A 16,860-nucleotide genomic window follows, 5' to 3' on the forward strand; every position below is an offset into this window, starting at 1 on the left:
TGAACACCCGGAATTCCCATCAACCAGCCAGGAAGTGGGTGTGGCGGCCCTCGTCTCAACTTTTGTAACTTTCTCGCGGGGGTTGGGGCGCTCTGGGAAATAAAGTGCGACTTCGGAATGGCCTGGCTTTCCCTGACCCCCGGTCTGCCTTCGTGTACACCGAGGCTCTGCCTTAGCCTCTCAGGAAGGCCTAGGGATTTGGGATTTTCCCTTGGCCCTTGGATGACTCCCGGGGCCCTTCTCCAATTCGCTGACAGGATGCCCTCAACAATAAAACTCCCAAAATGTGCAAGGTGCTGCCAGCCCTTTTCTTCTGGATGGTCCCACCCCGTGTCTGGGAACAGCCTGGACTCCCAGCTGGTACACAGCGCGCCCTGCATTATTTTAAACCCTCTTGAAGGCTCCTCCCCTGCATTAGTTACAATCGTGCCTTTTCTTCCCCAGAGAATAAGATATTTTAGGAGGGTTTGGATCTCTGCCCAAGTGGAGACGTACTCCTTGGACTTTCCAAGGACTCCCTCGGGTCCCGGCCTCAGGCCCTTGGATGGAGCCTTCCTGATCTGAGGGAGAGAAGGTAGAGACGTGGTGGGCAGTCCAGCATCTCCCTTAGGGACCTCCGATGGAGCACAGCTTACGGAGTCCAGAGGGCTGCCCCAAATGTGCACTGGCCTAGTCCCTGAGGGGCGGTGGGAAGCCCTCCTCTGGCCCACCTGTCGGGAGGAGGAGGGGGCAGCAGGTAGGGCAGTGGTGACCCTGAGCCAGTGGAGAGCGTAGGGGATTCAGGAGGGCAGTGGTTGGTGTCGATGACTCAGGAGCTTGGGGTGAACTGCTGGGACAGGCGCTGCCCTTGGTGCAGGGTGTAAATGAAGAGGATGCTCAGGCTGAGGCTCCGATACCAGGAGAATGCGATTTGGACGAGCCTTGCGTTTTGTGTGGAGGCCCTTGTTTTGACTAAGCATCGTGAAAAATTTTGCGTGAGGGATCTCATCCCACTTTTGTAAATGCTGGCAACAGAGGTCCAATTGAAAAATTGATTGCAATTCAGAGAGCCAACTTCTTCCCTCTGCCGCTTTGTCCTGGGGCCACGTGGTGTTGCAAAAGAAACTAAGCTCTTTGTTAGGGGTGACCCTCGAGGAATTTCCAGCCTTGGAGAATGGAGCTGAGTGATGCCGGGGCAGCACGGAGGGGTTCTTAAATCTAGTTGGTTCCTAGTGGCTTCTTCATAGGGTTGGTGGCAATGCAGGTCTCACAAGATCTGGTCCACGCCGAGGTGTCTAGGTGCTCTGGCTGAAACCTGGACCCCTTTTAAGTCAATGCCTGGACGTTCCCAGGCCCACTGCGGGGCTGCAGGGGGCGCCGGATGTGGGTGCGTGCTTTCAGCAAGCAGTCCCCAGAGGTAGGGTACGGGGGGATGGTGGAAACAGGGGCTCTCTACTCAGAGAAGTTGCCCAGAAAGCCTCTCTGGCATCAAGGAGGGTTTGACCCTGCTCAGTTACAGGTAATCAGACAGGGAGGCTGAATGCACACCTGTCCTGTGCTCGCAGCCACAGGGACCCAGGGACTCCGGCAATCAGGGGTCCCTCTTCTTCCTTCCCCGGTTAGACAAAGCGATGTTCCTGAAGCCTGGCAAAATCAGGATTTTAAAGGGCTTGTGTCTCAGAGGAAGGATCCCTAGGGATCTGGGAGGAGCGTCCTGGGAGAGCCCTATCCTGCGGAGACGCACACCTTTGCCCCAGGATGGCAGGCTAGAGCAAGAGGAACCCATAGGAGAGACGTGCTTCTGGATTTCTGACCGTCCCCTGGAGGTGGGCACGCCCCGGGGGTGGGCTGTGAGTGTCTACGTCACACCTACTTACACAAACATTTGTTTCTAATCTGTAGGGTGCCTGCTCCTCTTCCACCCTGGTCCAGGACCAGCCTCTCCTTTCACAGGAGTCTTCCGTGCTGAGCACCCTAGTGGCCTGGCCGTGCTCAACCCACGCCCGCAGTCACAGCAGGTGTTTCCAAGAGCAGTAGGACAGTCAAGGCCACGTAGGACAGAGATGGAAGCCTCATTCGTATCAAGAACAGAGGCTAAGGCTTATGACACCCATGAAGAGATGTGCTGACCGTAGGGCAGGCAGCCTCGGAGGGCTTCCCATCCAGTCTGTCCAGTCCTGTCCCCTTTGCCAGGAGCCAGTCCAACCAGGTAACCAATTGCCCAATCTTGCCCCCCCCTTACCATAACACTGGCTCCATTTAGACAACCAACCCCCTGGTCCAGTCCTCTAGACAGAGGTCTGGCTCCAACCAGACGCCCAGGGTCCTTTCCCTTGACCAGCCAAGCCCTTCGGCACCCCAGCTTTATCGGCTGAAGTGGAGTCAGCGTGTCCAGTGCCGGGCGTCCCCCAGACACTACCCCAGTCTCTAGCCAGCATCCTTACTGTAGACATGCTGGGAGTGAGGGCGTGTCTTTACCTGGGGAGCGCTGCACTTGAACCCTGGCTGCTTTGGGACCTCAGGCTCAATTTAGGGGCCCTCGCTGGCTGGCCCAGAGGTAAAGAACTGGGACCAGCTGCCCAGTGATTTAGCCGGCTTTGTCAGCCCTGGGGCAGGAGGCAGGTCTTGAGTTACGAGATGGAAGGGGCCCCACGTTGGACACAAAATTTCGTTGCTGAATTAAGTCATATGGAGAGACGCTGCTCAGGCCCTGGTGTAGCCGAGGCCCTCCACCTTGGTTTGGGGAAGGTTCTTTTTCTGTTCAGGTTCAAGTAGGTGAATAATGAAACCCAAGCTGAGATCAGTGTAGCATAAGCTTTACTCGGTGGTCAAGGAATAGAAAAGTGGGAACTAGGTTGACAGATCAGCATCTTACCCACCTAGCAAGACGGACTTAATTTTAAAGACTAAAGATGAAAGGGGAGGAATGAGGCTCATGATGAGGAAGCATAAGCTTTATTCTGCATAAGAGATACTAAAAAATGTCCACACCAGGGCTGCCTGTGCCAGCCCTGGAAGGGGCAGGACTTTCCAGGGAGTGGGGTGCCACCCCTTTTTATCCTTATTTGGTCCTGGATACTTGGTGGCCGCCACTGGTAGGTGTGTCTTCTAACCTGTTACTGGAGGAAAATCAAGGCATGATGAGACTCAAGGTCTGTCGGAGGTCAGATTTGAGGCCATCTTGGTCCCAGCTGGATTTTTGCTTGTGTGTAGCTTCCTTCCTTTCTTTTTTTTTTTTTTTTTTTTTTTTTTTGCCTTTTCTTGGGCCGCTCCCGCAGCATATGGATGTTCCCAGGCTAGGGGTCCAATTGGAGCTGTAGCCACCAGCCTACGCCAGAGCCTCAGCAACGCGGGATCTGAGCCTCGTCTGCACATACACCACAGCTCACGGCAACGCCGGATCCTTTACCCACTGGGCGAGGCCAGGGATTGAACCCGCAACATCATGGTTCCTGGTCAGATTTGTTAACCATTGAGCCACGACGGGAACTCCCAGTAGCTTCCTTTCTTATCTTTGGATTCTTAAAGATTTATGTTTCCTTCTGCTAAAGCTGTGGGGGGGGTGGGGGGGTGGTGGAGATTTTCAGCAAGGACCCTGCTGCCAGTGGGGGTTGATGGGATTTGAGCCAAGAACAGCTCTGGCTACAGAGGTACCCACCCCACCCCACTCCTGCCCCCACCAGACCCAGAAGGGCGCCGGGGAAGGCAAGCCCCATCCCTCCTGGCTCTCAGCAGCTCGTCCCCCAGCTCTGCCCCTGGGGGTTGGCGTCTTCATCCCGAATTGTGTATTAGGAGCAATGTCCTCACCCCCTCACCTCAAAGGGTGACTTTCAGGGCTTGCACCCTTGGCCGTAGCCAGGATGGAGACAGATGGCAGCAAAGGCCTGGCGGCATTAGCACTCCCGGGCCGTCTGCCTGGGAAGCTGAAACGTCTCCTTTAGTCTGATCTGCAGCCGGCCCCTCCCGACCCGCCGGGTCCACCGTAGACTCCGCCCGCCTCCTGTTTTAGTATCTTTACCTCCGCCTAGTTTCCTTCAGAACAGCCCGCTTCATACGTGCCTTTGGCGTGGGGAGGGTGCCGCCATGCCCGAGAGCCATCCTGCAGGGCCGGCAGGGCCCGAGCCACCCTGCTCACGTTGTGTCCAGTAGGACCCGTCCCTGTCGTTGGGGTCGCGGCGCTCCCGTTGGCATTGAAGAGCATGAACTCAAAGAGGAAACGTCCTGTCACTTTGCAGGACCCTGAAACCGAGTACCCGCTACCCTGATTGAGAAACAGGTCATGGGTCAGCCCTCCTCGCGATGCCAGGGTCGGGGTTGGGCTGGCTGAGGAGGTGGGGCCGTGCAGTGGGCATGTCCTGGCGTCTAGTTTGGCTGCCGCTGCCTGTGTGTGTACGCTGGGAGCGCCTTCCCCAGGCATCTCAGCTGCCCAGCAAGGCTTCCGGAAAGCTGACAGAGCCTGCCTGTGGTTTCTGTTTCATTAGCAAATCAACCACAACACCCAGAGGTTCCGCTTTGGGTTGCCCTCGCCGACCATGCCTTAGGGCCTCCCGTGGGTGAGTGGGTTTGGTGTCATCCCCAGGGCTGGGGGCCCTGCAGGCGCTCTGCTCCAAAGGGAGGCGCCTCTGCTGAGGTCTGGAGCTTGCCCTGCTGTCTTTCCTGAAGAAGAGAGGTGGGGAGACGGGCTGGGGACCGACCCTTCCCTTTGTCATTGTTCCAGTAGGGCTGACACCAAAGCCGGTCTCACTGAGAACTGCAAACAAGTGAGGCTAAAGTCCGAAGGGCGAAGGTCCCAGTTCCGGCTCCTTGCTGGGCGACCTCAGGGAAGTCCCTCCACCCCTCTGAGCCTCAGTCCATGAACTGGCATTTCCCACTGGTCTTGTGCGGGTTAAGCAGTTGATGTGAAAATTCAGAAACTGGAAACTGCTCTGCACTGGGGTCTCAGACCCACTGCGGATGGGAGTCCCAGCCGTCTGCGAGTTCTGAGTTCGCCCCTTTCTAATCTGTTCCACCGCCAGGCGGCTGCAGCAGCCTTACTGCTCTGCTAGGCCCACACCTGACACTGTGCAGCCTGCTGTGGGGCTGGCCGGCCTCATCCACGGCCCCCTTGTCCTGTGCACGGGGGTGGGGGTAGAACTTGATGTCACCTCTTCAGGTGACGCACTGACCCACGAGGCAGCCGGCCTGGCCCTTGAGCTCCCCCTCCCTCTTCACCCGTGGGAGCTGAGTGTCCACTGCTGTCCAGCCTCTGCCTGGCTTGCAAGGCCAGTCCTATTGGCGAGAAGGCTAAAGAATGAAATGCTTTGAGAAATCAAACTTGCTAGAAAGTGCCGAGACCTCTGTCTCCTTGGCCCTGGGGCGGGCAGTGCCCAGTTGGCAGGACCGGCTGATTTCGGGGCTTCTGGGGAGTTGGCTGCGAAGACTCAGGCACCTCTGCGACATGAAGGGGTGAGAGGCGGGCCCTGTGGGGCCCTCTCTGGGGCCACTCCCAGGCCAGGCCCAGCTTGGTGCATCTGCAAGAGCCTCTCTGGGGCTCCTAGTCTCAGCCTGGTTCTCGGCAGGAAGCTGTTTCAGGTGTTTATTGCCGGGATCCCGGTGCCCACCCAGGCCGTGGCTGGTCAGTGAGCCGTCCCTTCTGGGCCCTCCAGCCTCAGGACCCCTCCCCCTTTCCTCCTCCCCTCCCTCCCTCCGTTTCTCCCAAGGCTCTGTCCGCACCGCCCATCCCTCCGTCCTCTGCCCACACAGCTCCTGCTCCCTCGGGCGCTCTGGGCCCTCAGCATCTCGTGATGGAGCTTCTCCCTCACGGCTCCTCGCCTTAGTCACCAGGGCCGCCCGTGTCAGATCCCGCAGGAACCTGCGTGGCCCAGCCCATCCCGTGATGCTGGGAGGTAGCCATGGCCCGCAGGCCTCTGGGCACCCCTGGGCCATCTGTTTCTACCCCAGAGGGGCAGAATTACACGAAGTTCAGAATTCGATGGCTGCCCTTCAGCAGAGCCGTGGACCAGGGAGGCGCAGGGCTCCTGCTGGAGCTCGTGGTCCGTGGACCTGCGAGCCCAGGCCGGCCCTGGGCCAGGCAGCCGGACACAGACCAGGGACTGCGAGCCCAGGCCGGCCCTGGGCCAGGCAGCCGGACACAGACCAGGGACCTGCGAGCCCAGGCCGGCCCTGGGCCAGGCAGCCGGACACAGACCAGGGACTGCGAGCCCAGGCCGGCCCTGGGCCAGGCAGCCGGACACAGACCGTGGACCTGCGAGCCCAGGCCGGCCCTGGGCCAGGCAGCCGGACACAGACCAGGGACTGCGAGCCCAGGCCGGCCCTGGGCCAGGCAGCCGGACACAGACCAGGGACCTGCGAGCCCAGGCCGGCCCTGGGCCAGGCAGCCGGACACAGACCGGGCAGATCAGGGCAGACATAGAGGGTGAAGGGACGTGTCCAGGGTTGCACAGGGGGGACAAGGGCAAGCCTGGGATCCAGGCATCCTGGACTTGGGCTCCTTCCCTGCTTGGCCCTCCTCCCGTGCATCCTGCCTCCCCATGGACCCCTCCTCCCTGCGCACCTCTCCTCATGGGCACCCCTCCTCCCAGTGCACCCGCCTCCCTGTGCACCCCTTCACCCAGTGCACCCGCCTCCCGGTGCACCCCTCCACCCAGTGCACCCGTCTCCCGGTGCACCCCTCCACCCATGCCCCCTGCCGCAGTAGGCACCCCCCACCCTCACCCTCAAGCTCAGTCCTTTAGAGAATCCTGGTCCTGTCAGGCTGCCCTGCTCAGTCTTAACTCTGCCTTTTCTCTAGGTACCTCTGTTCACCTCTTGGCCAAAACCGACGGTGTCTTGGTGGTCAGGGCTTACACGCCTGTGTCCAGTGATGATGATCTGGGCTTCGTGGACGTAGTTATCAAGGTAAATGATGCCTGCCATGTCCAGCTCACGAGCCTGTTTGGGGTGATAGGTGGAGAAGGACACGTGCCCTGGACAGGGCTCCCCAGCGGCATCGCTTAACAGTGAAGCCGACGACCTGGTGATGACTCAGGGTGTGGGGTGAGGGGACAGGGCTCACAGAGCTTAGAGCTCTTCATGGCCCCTGGTAGCAGGTATATTCTTGAGGCATGTGTGGCTGTGGCTTCAGGTCTGAAGGTGTGAAATCCATGCTGCCCTATTTCCAGATCTACTTCAAAAACGTACACCCTAATCATCCGGATGGGGGGAAGATGACTCAGAACCTGGAGAACATGAAAACTGGGGACACCATCCTTTTTCAAGGCCCATCTGGATGCCCATTCTATCATGGGTCAGGTCCTGGGGGGGGGGTTACCTGGGACCTCAGGCTGGGAGGAGGGAGATCCCTACAGCCGTCATATTGTTCTAGAAAACTCCTCAGATTTGAGTCACGTGGGCTTCATGCAGTCCCTCACACACCCGCTCTGAGATTGTGAGCATCATAAAGGCATGGGAATGATGGGGAGCTTCCCCATCATGGTACACCTGGTACATGAGAAGCATTTGCTGTTGCTGAAAAATGGAAGATGGGTGAGTGGCTGGATGGATGGGTGGAAGGGTGGAAGGATGGATGGAAGGTAGGAAGGAAGGATGGAGGGAAGGAAGGATGTATGGAAGGAAAGATGGATGGATGGAAGGAAGGATGGATGGAAGGATGGATGGAAAGATGGATGGATGGATGGAAGAGTGGGTGGATGGATGGATGGAAGAGTGGTTGGATGGATGGATGGAAGGATGGAAGGATGGATGGATGGAAGGAAGGATGGATGGAAGGATGGATGGAAAGATGGATGGATGGATGGAAGAGTGGGTGGATGGATGGAAGGATGGATGGAAGGAAGGATGGGTGGATGGAAGGAAGGATGGAAGGGTGGATGGATGGAAGGAAGGGTGGTTGGATGGATGGAATGATGGATGGATGGAAGGAAGGATGGATGGGTGGAAGGGCGGATGGATGGACGGACGGATGGATGGAAGGATATATGGAAGGAAGGGTGGATGGAAGGAAGGGTGGTTGGATGGATGGAAGGAAGGATGGAAGGATGGATGAATGGAAGGAAGGATGGATGGATGGAAGGGTGGGTGGATGGACGGATGGATGGAAGGATGTATGGAAGGAAGGGTGAATGGAAAGATGGAAGGGTGGATGGATGGATGGATGGAAGGATGGATGGAAGAGTGGGTGGATGGACGGATGGATGGAAGGATGGATGGAAAGATGGATGGATGGATGGAAGAGTGGGTGGATGGATGGAAGAGTGGGTGGATGGATGGAAGGAAGGATGGGTGGATGGAAGGGTGGATGGAAAGATGGAAGGATGGATGGATGGAAGGGCGGATGGATGGATGGAAGGAAGGATGGATGGATGGAAGGGTGGGTGGTTGGACGGATGGATGGAAGGATGTATGGAAGGATGGATGGAAGGGTGGGTGGATGGAAGGGTGGATGGAAAGATGGAAGGATGGATGGATGGAAGGGCGGATGGATGGATGGAAGGAAGGATGGATGGATGGAAGGGTGGGTGGTTGGACGGATGGATGGAAGGATGTATGGAAGGATGGATGGAAGGGTGGGTGGATGGAAGGATGAATGGAAGGAAGGATGGATGGATGGATGAAAGGGTGGGTGGATGGATGGAAGGAATGATGGATGGAAGGGTGGATGGAAAGATGGATGGATGGATGGAAGAGTGGGTGGATGGAAGGAAGGATGGGTGGATGGAAGGATGGATGGATGGATGGAAGGGTGGATGGATGTGAGTGTGGATGAATGGATGGAAGGATGGAAGTTTTTCCTCAGGATGTGTTTTGGGCACCGGAGAGCTGGGGCTGGCCGAGGAGGCCCTCTGGCTTGCTCCTCTGCCTTGAAATGGTGCGGCGCTCCCTTAGGTGGACTCACCTCCTGGGAGTCTTCAGTGATGTTTGCAGGTTCTCAGGCAAGAGCTGTGGACCTCAGAAGTATCCTGTGTTTCCAGGGAGGTTTACAGTCAAACAATACAAAGGGAGAGAGTCTGAAAACAGACCGGCCCGTCACTTGGGAATGATCGCTGGGGCACAGGTCAGAGGCGACGGGGCTCCCTCCCTGGGGAAGGAGTCATCTATCCCAGAAGGGTGATGCCAGACCTTCCATCCCTAGCTGTTTGTGATGGGAGCACAGGGTTAATGTCTGGACGCTGACTCTGTGAGCCCTGTCCCCTCTCCCCTCATCCTGTGAGCTGCCCCTGGAGCTTCCCAGGCAGGCTGGGAACATGCAAGAGGCTGGGAGCCAGGCTGGGCAGGCCCATGCGTGGTCTCCCAAGGGCTCCTGGGTGCTGTTGAGCCTAATGCTCGGCACCCCTTGAAAATAACACCTGAAAGATGAGAGCAAACACGTAACTACGACGAGCCAAGCATCACCACAGCTGCCTTGAAAGCGGCCCATTTACTTTCATTTCTGCTTCACAAATGAGGACACTCAAGAGCTCCGACTGGGGTGAGGGAGCCGCTACCTGCGTTGCGGGCATCGCGCCCCTGCTGCAGCTCATCTGCTGCATCACCAGGACCAGGACCTCCCTCATCTTCGCCAACCAGGTCAGTTCTGAGTCTGCCGTGAGGGCGGGGGATGTCCCACTGTTGGCTGAGTGGGGCCTCTGCGTGCCCCCGGCCCCCAAATCACCGAGCTCCTGCTGCTCGGGCCCCAGGGCTGTGGAGGGGCTCACTGGGCATGAGTAAGGTGGCCGGAGAAGCCGAGGCCAGGCCTGGTTTTCCATTGTTCCTGTTTTTTAAGCTCTTTCCTTAATACATAAGTCTGGGCTCTTCCCAATCTAAAATCACAGGTGTCTTTAGTGGAAATTTCAGAAAATTCAGAAGCATATAAATATTTTACTTTTTTTGGCCTTTTTTCTACTCATTGCTATACTGTCACAATTACGTATGTGTTGTGCATATATACTTCTTCATTTTTAGTTTTTTTCACGCGACATTTTCTTATTAAAACCTTTTATATTTTCATCTGTATCAAGTCACACCATCATTTACTAAATCTTCTATATTCAGGTTGTTTCCAGTTGTAAATCATGAATGAGAGATGAATAATTATGTCTAGGCTCCATCACTTAGCTCTTCTTAAACAGAATCCCAGAAGTAGAATTACTGGGATGGGCCATGATGCGTTTTAAGATCCGAGTCCTGAGTGTAGTATCTCAGAGCCTGTGTCTCTGAGATTCTCCGGCTTTGCTCACTCTCCCCAGCACAGGCTCCGGCCTCGTCCTGCCCTGTGGCTCTCCAGGGCTGGAGGTGGAGTATATGGTGTCACGTGTGGCCACCTTCGTTCTCCTGCTGGGGATCCCGGGCCAGTGGGCTTTGCCGGCCTGGTGCTCAGGGCGGCTGTAGCAGTTGGGGCTGGGACCCAGTGCTCAGCCACAGCTTCCCATCCAGAGGGTCGACACCCACCGTCTGTGCCCCCAAGAGGGGGTTGGTCGTGTGGGAGCCTCCCAGAATCAGACCCCAGAATCTGCTGTGCACATTCCAGCTGGAAAGAGGCAGCAGGAGCAGGAATGTGCTGACCCTCGGAACAGGCAGCCCCCCGGGAGGGGCACAGCTCAAGTTGCTTCTTTTCTAGACTGAGGAGGATATCTTGCTGAGAGAGGAGCTTGAAGAAGTTGCCAGAACCCACCCAAAGCAGCTCAACTTGTGATACACCCTGGACAAGCCTCCTGACGGTACAGTCCCCATTGTCCCCAACCCCGGACTTAATCAGGGGCCAGTCCCTGGCTGGGCTCGGAGGCTGAGGTTGAGGCTCCGTCTCTATGTGGGAAATGCAGGCATTGGAGGGAGAGGAGAGGTGGGGTGAGCTTCTGGTGAGGGCAGCGGAGGGCAGGTGTCTGACGCCCCAGTGCCCTCTACACACCGCAGCAAACGTCAGGGGCCACCGGCTTCCGCACGGCAAGGGACAGAGCATCTGCTGCACTAACTACGGCCACCGATGCTCTGTCCCCATGCCCTCGCCTCGGCCAGTCCTCACAGGCAGAGCTCCCCCGCCACCAGTGCACACAGCCCTCAAAGCCTGCACACCCGCAGGCTGCCTCTCCCGCACACTCTAGCTGAGCCTGCCTTGTCATGCCTCCTACTGCCCAGCAGAGAGCGCCACCCGACCGACCTGGTCCCCAGGTGCCATGGCACAGCCCCTGGTCACTGTGCGGATTCCCACTGTCTGGCTTCCCGTGGTCTGTCTCACGGTGGTGCTCTCATCTCAGAGCAGGCAGACACCAGCCGGGGCCTCAGAGTCCCAGCGGGGGCTGGGATCTGGGGTGAATACTCACAGAGCAGCCTGGGTCCCCCCATCCTCCCCGCACCCAGAAGAGCAGTGCTGGAGGCTGAGCCTTGGACGCAGCCCCGTCCCCTCTCCCTGGCCTGAGGGGGGAGGGCCGGAGGCCAGGGCTCAGGGACGCACCTGGCCTTTTGTTCCTCTGCTGAGTCTCAGGCTGGAAGTACAGCTTGGGCTTCCTACCGCGGGCCTGATCAAGGAGCCCCTCCCTCCCCCTGGGGGTCCACCTTCATCCTGGTGTGCGGGCCCCGCCCCTGATGCAGACGCTGCGCCCCCGCCCCTGGAGAGACTGGCTGACGCCAAGGACATGGCTTTCACCTACTAACGCCTCGGCCTGCTCTTCGCAAAGTGGCCCGGTCCTGTTCAAGTTTCAGAGGGCGCTCAGCGTCACCACGTTAAACTGGCTTCCGAACACACCCTTGGGCATGCGGGTACACTGCTTTTGGTGTGGGCCTGAGAAGCAGGTTCAAGAGGCTGGAGACAGAGTGGCTTCTGAGGCCACCTTGCTTGGGGAGGCTTGGAGGCATTCAATTTCAGTGTCTTTTCCCCATAGTTTAGGGGAAATGCAGTGCAGAGACCTGAGTGTGGCTCTGTGGGGGACCTACTCTCTAGGCTTGGCCCGCCCCACACGTGGCTTGGCATCTGTGTGTCCTCCGGAGGGCAGAGCTGGGGCAGGACTCCAGAGGAACCCAAGGAGGCTCCGTCAGCTCCCAGCAATTCCTCCTGAACCCCTTTTCTGGAGTTCTGTCTTTAAGGTAAGACCTGTTAGAGGGCTCAGGCACCCTCCACATGCACTCTCCTTTCCATTATAGGAGACCCTGGAAGTGGGAATGGTGGTAAAAACACCCATCAGGGCAGGAGTCAAGGTGGGCTCCAGGAATTCTAGACTCCCTGCTCTTTGCACAACAAATGGAGGTAAGGGGTGCTTCTTCATTAGCATCCTCTACATGCCAGGCCCTACTCTTCTGTGGTGGGGTAGGGGTGGTTAGTACAAAAGCTTCTGAACTTACAAACAAAATCAGGTTCCTAAAGCTGTTCCTTAAACCCTTCATATCCCAAAGGGTAAAAGTGCTCACTATCACCACCTGCTGGTTATAGTCAGGACAGCATGCCGTTGCTTTGTAGCTCTCTATCACCATCTGCTGTTTGTGATCGGGATGCACTCTATTGTTTTGTTCTTTCTTTTTAGGAGCGGTACCTGTGGCACATGCAAGTTCCCAGGCTAGGGGGAGAATCAGAGCTGCAGCTGCTGGCCTACACTACAGCCACAGAAACTCGGGATCCGAGCTGTGTCTGTGACCTACACCACAGCTCATGGCAATGCCAGATTCTTAACCCACTGAGCAAGGCCAGGGACCAAACCTGCATCCTCATGGATACTAGCGGGGTTCATTACTCCTGAGCCACAATGGGAACTCTTGCTTTGTTATCTCTAAGTGGGGTAGAACCACTTCTGCTCTTGATATTTTTTATCAAAATATAGTTGATTTAAAGTACTTCAAGTGTACAGCAAAGTGATTCAGTTCGTCTTTTTCAGGTTAGTTTCCACTATAGATAAGATATTGCATATAGTTCCCTGTGCTATACAGTAGGTCCTTGTTGTTTATTTTATATATTATGGTACATATCTGTTAATTCCAAATTCTAAATTTATTCCCCCCCTTCCCCTTTGTTAACCATAAGTTTGTTTTCTATGCCTATGAGTCTATTTCTATTTGTATCATTTTTTAGATTCCACATATAGATTATATCATTTGACATTTGTCTTTCTCTGACATATTTCACTCAGTAAGATAATCTCTAGGTCTATCCAGGTTGCTGCAAATAACATTTCATTCTTTTTCATGGCTGAGTAATATTCCATTATATAAATATATCTTCTTTATCCATTCATCTGTTGATGGACATTTAGGTTATTTCCATGTCTTAGTTAGTGTGATAGTGAATAGTAGAGTGCATGCATCTTCTTGAATTATCGTTTTCTCCAGACATATGCCCAGGAATGGGATTCTGGGATCATATGGCAATTCTGTTTTTAGTTTTTCAAGCCTCTGTACTATCTTCCATAGTGGCTGCACCAATTTACATTCCCACCAACTATGTAAGAGGATTCCCTTTTCTCCAGCACTTAATATATTTTGATGATGGCCATTCTGACCAGTGCGAGGTGGCACCTCATTGTATTTTGGGTTTGCGTTTCACTAATAATTAGGGATGATGAGCATCTTTTCATGTGCCTGTTGGCTATCTGTATGTCTTCATTGGAGAAATGTCCATTTGCATCTTTTGCCCATTTTTTGATTGGGTTTTGTTTTTTGATATTGACCTGTATGAGCTGTTTGTATATTTTAGAAATTAATTCCTTGTTGATTGCATTATTTGCAAATATTTTCTCCCATTTCATTGGTTGTCTTTTTGTTGTTTATAGTTTGCTGTGTAAAAGTTTTAAGTTAAATTAGGTCTCATTTGTTTATTTTTGCTTTTGTTTCCATTACTCTAAGAGATTCAAAAAATTGTTGCTGCTGGAGTTCCCATTGTGACAGAGCAGAAATGAACCCAACTGGCATCCATGAGGATGTGGGTTTGACCCCAGCCTCACTCAGTAGGTCAAGGATCCAGTGTTGCTCTGAGCTATGAAATAGGTTGCAGGTGCAGCTCCAATTTGACCCCTAGCCTGGGAACTTCCATATGCCATGTGTGCAGCCCTAAAAGGGAAAAAAAAGTGTTGCTGTGATTTATGGAGAAGAATCCCCTGCCTAGGATTTTCTCTAGGAGTTTTATAATATCCAGTCTTACAATTAGGTCTTTAAACCACTTGTGTTTATTTTCGTATATGGTGTTAGAGAATGTTCTAATTTAATTCTTTTACGTGTAGCTGTCCAATTTTCTTAGCATCACTTATTGAACACACTGTCTTTTCTCCATTGTATATTCTTGCCTCCTTTGTTGTAGAATAGTTGACCATAGGTGTGTGATTTTATTTTTGCGCTTTCTATCCTTTTCTATTATTGATCATATTGTTTTATGACTGTAGCTTTGTAGTATACTCTAAAGTCAGGGAGTGTAGTTTCTCCAGCTTTGTCCTCCTTTCTCAAAATTGTTACAGCTATTTGGGGTCTTTTGTGTTTCGTATAAATTAAAATTATTGTTCCAATTCTGTGAAAAATGCCATTGGTAATTTGAGAGGGATTGCACTGAATCTGAGGATTGCCTTGGGTATTATGGTCATTTGAACAATATTGATTCTTCCGACCCAAGAATGTGGTATATGTTCCCATTTGTGTCATCTTCAGTTTCTCCCACTGGCATCTTAGCAGTTTCCAGAGTACAGGTCTTTTACCTCCTTAGGATGGGTTTATTCCTGGGTATTTTTTTGTTGCAGTGGTAGACAGGATTTCCTTAATTTCTCTTTTTTATATTTTATCATTAGTGTATAGAAATGCAACAGATTTCTATGTTAATTTTTTATCCTGCAATTTTACCAAATTAATTGACGACCTCTAGTAGCTTCCTGATGGTGCCTTTAGGATTTTCTTTGTATGGTATCATGCCATCCACAAACAGTGACAGTTATATTCAATTGTTATGGCTAGGCCTTCCAAAACTATGTTGAATAAAAGTGGTGAGAGGGGCATCCTTGTCTTGCTCCTGATCTTAGAGGGAATGCTTTCAGCTTTTCACTATTGAGAATGGTATTAGTTGTGGGTTTGTCATATATGGCCTTTATTATGTTGAGAGAGGTTCTGTGCCCACTTTCTGGAGTTTATCACAAATGGATGTTGAATTGTATGCAAGAATTTTCTCAGCCTATTGTAGATGATCATGTGGTTTTTATTTTTCAATTTGTTAATGTGGTATATTACACTCATTGATTTGTGGATATTGAAAAATCCTTATACCCCTGGGATAAATACCGGTTGATCATGGTGTCTGAACCGTTTAATACATTGTTGGAGTAGGTTTGCTAGTATTGCTGAGGATTTTTGCATCTCTGTTCATCGGTGATAATGACTTGTAATTTTCATTTTTTGTGATATTTTTGTCTAATAGTGGTATCTATGGTAGCTTCATAGAATGAGTTTGGAAGTGTTCCTTTCTCTGCAGGTTTTTTTTTTTTTTTTGGAATAATTTCAGAAGGATAGGTGTTTTCTATAAATGGACGGTAGAATTTGCCTGTGAAGCCATCAGATCCTGGACTTTTTGTTTGTTGGGAGTTTTTAAGATTGCTGATTCAATTCCAGTACTGGCAATTGATCTGTTCATATTTTCAGATTCTTCTTGGCTCAGTCTTGGTATTATACCTTTTGAAGAATTTGTTCATCTGGGTTGTCCATTTTATTGGTGTATGGTTGCTTGTCTCTTATGATCCTTTGTGTTCCTATGGTGTTGATTGTAACATCTTTTTACATTTCTGATTTTATTGATGTGGGCCCTCTCACTTTTCTTCTTGATAAGTCTTCCTAAAGGTTTATCAATTTTTTTTTCACAGAACTAGCTTTTAGTTTCACTACTCTTATCTATTTAAATCTCTAATTCATTTGTTTCTGCCCTGATTTTTATGCTTTTTTTCCTTCTACTAACATTGATTTTTATTTGTTCTTTTCTCTGTTGCTTTAAGTAAGGTTAGGTTGTTTAAGGTTTTTCTGGTTTACTGAAGAAAGAAAGATTATATTGCTATAAGCTTTCCTCTTAGAACTGCTTTTGCTTTATCTTATAGGTTTTTTGATTGTCATGTTTTTGTTTCTAGATACTTTTTGATTTCCTCAATAGCATATTGTCTAGCCTCCATGTGTTTGTGTTTTTTGCAGTTTTGTTCTTTTGATTTCTAGTCTCATAATCTTGTGGTTGGAAAAGATGCTTGATATGAATTTTTCTTAAATTTACCAGGCTTGTTTTGTGGCCTAGAATGTGATCTGCCCTGGAGAATGTTCCATGTATGCCTAAGAATGAAGACTGTATTCTGCTGCTTTTAGATGGAAGGCTCTATAAACATCAAGTAGGTCTGTGTTTTCTTATGAATTTTCTATCTGAATGATCTGTCCATTGATGGAGGTGGGGTGTTAAAGGCCACTATTATTGTGTTCCTGTCAATCTCTCCTTTTATGTTATTAATTTGCCTTATGTATTGTGGTGCTTCTATGTTGGGTGTATATATGTATTTATAATTTTATATCTTCTTTTTGGATTGCTCCCTCATCTCATAACCTAGTATATAGTTGGTTGCCAGGTTCTGCCTTGTGTTAATGCTGCTGTTTAGTGGGGCCTGGTCATTAGGTGGTTAGTTGTAGAATGGTAGGGGGCCGGGTGCTTGTGCTAGCTCCCTGGTAAGTGCAATCAGGGTCCTCTGGTAGATGAAGCCAGATCCTTGGGTTAATGATGGACTATTGGCAGGCAGAGCTGGTTCCTGGAGTCTAGCTGTAGGGCCCAGGGATCCCAGAGCTTATTTCACATCATTGGTGGACAGGGTGCTGCTTCCTGACACAGCTGAGTAGGAGGTCTGCTGTGGACCAAAGGTTGTGCTGGCCCACTGGTGGGCGGGCCCTCAAAGAGAGATGCTCTGGAGGCTCAATTCCAGTGCTGGA

At 52.2% G+C, this 16,860-nt stretch overlaps 1 protein-coding gene and 1 long non-coding RNA gene across 2 annotated transcripts; one reads left to right on the forward strand and one right to left on the reverse strand.

Annotated features, from left to right (window-relative positions):
* Positions 1 to 2,917: 2,917 nt before the first annotated feature.
* On the reverse strand, positions 2,918 to 4,140 carry LOC146399651 (uncharacterized). Its single transcript, XR_014814509.1, has 2 exons — positions 3,998 to 4,140; positions 2,918 to 3,098 (listed from the first exon to the last, which is right to left on the reverse strand). It is a non-coding gene; the product is annotated as an uncharacterized LOC146399651 (long non-coding RNA).
* CYB5R2 (cytochrome b5 reductase 2) lies at positions 4,054 to 11,702 on the forward strand. Its single transcript, XM_084974978.1, is given in 10 exon segments — positions 4,054 to 4,262; positions 4,461 to 4,506; positions 4,509 to 4,532; positions 6,770 to 6,876; positions 7,140 to 7,269; positions 8,949 to 9,025; positions 9,451 to 9,543; positions 10,574 to 10,673; positions 11,435 to 11,455; positions 11,458 to 11,702. Coding segments are annotated over 10 exon segments (828 nt in total). The 5' UTR covers positions 4,054 to 4,178; the 3' UTR covers positions 11,604 to 11,702.
* The last annotated feature ends 5,158 nt before the right edge of the window (positions 11,703 to 16,860 follow it).

Source organism: Sus scrofa, chromosome 9, assembly GCF_054392235.1.
Source record: "Sus scrofa isolate SSC_HxYL_T2T_F1_AM1 chromosome 9, Sscrofa_HxYL_maternal_Yorkshire_Landrace_v2.0, whole genome shotgun sequence".
In the NCBI taxonomy this organism is placed as follows: Eukaryota; Metazoa; Chordata; class Mammalia; order Artiodactyla; family Suidae; genus Sus; species Sus scrofa.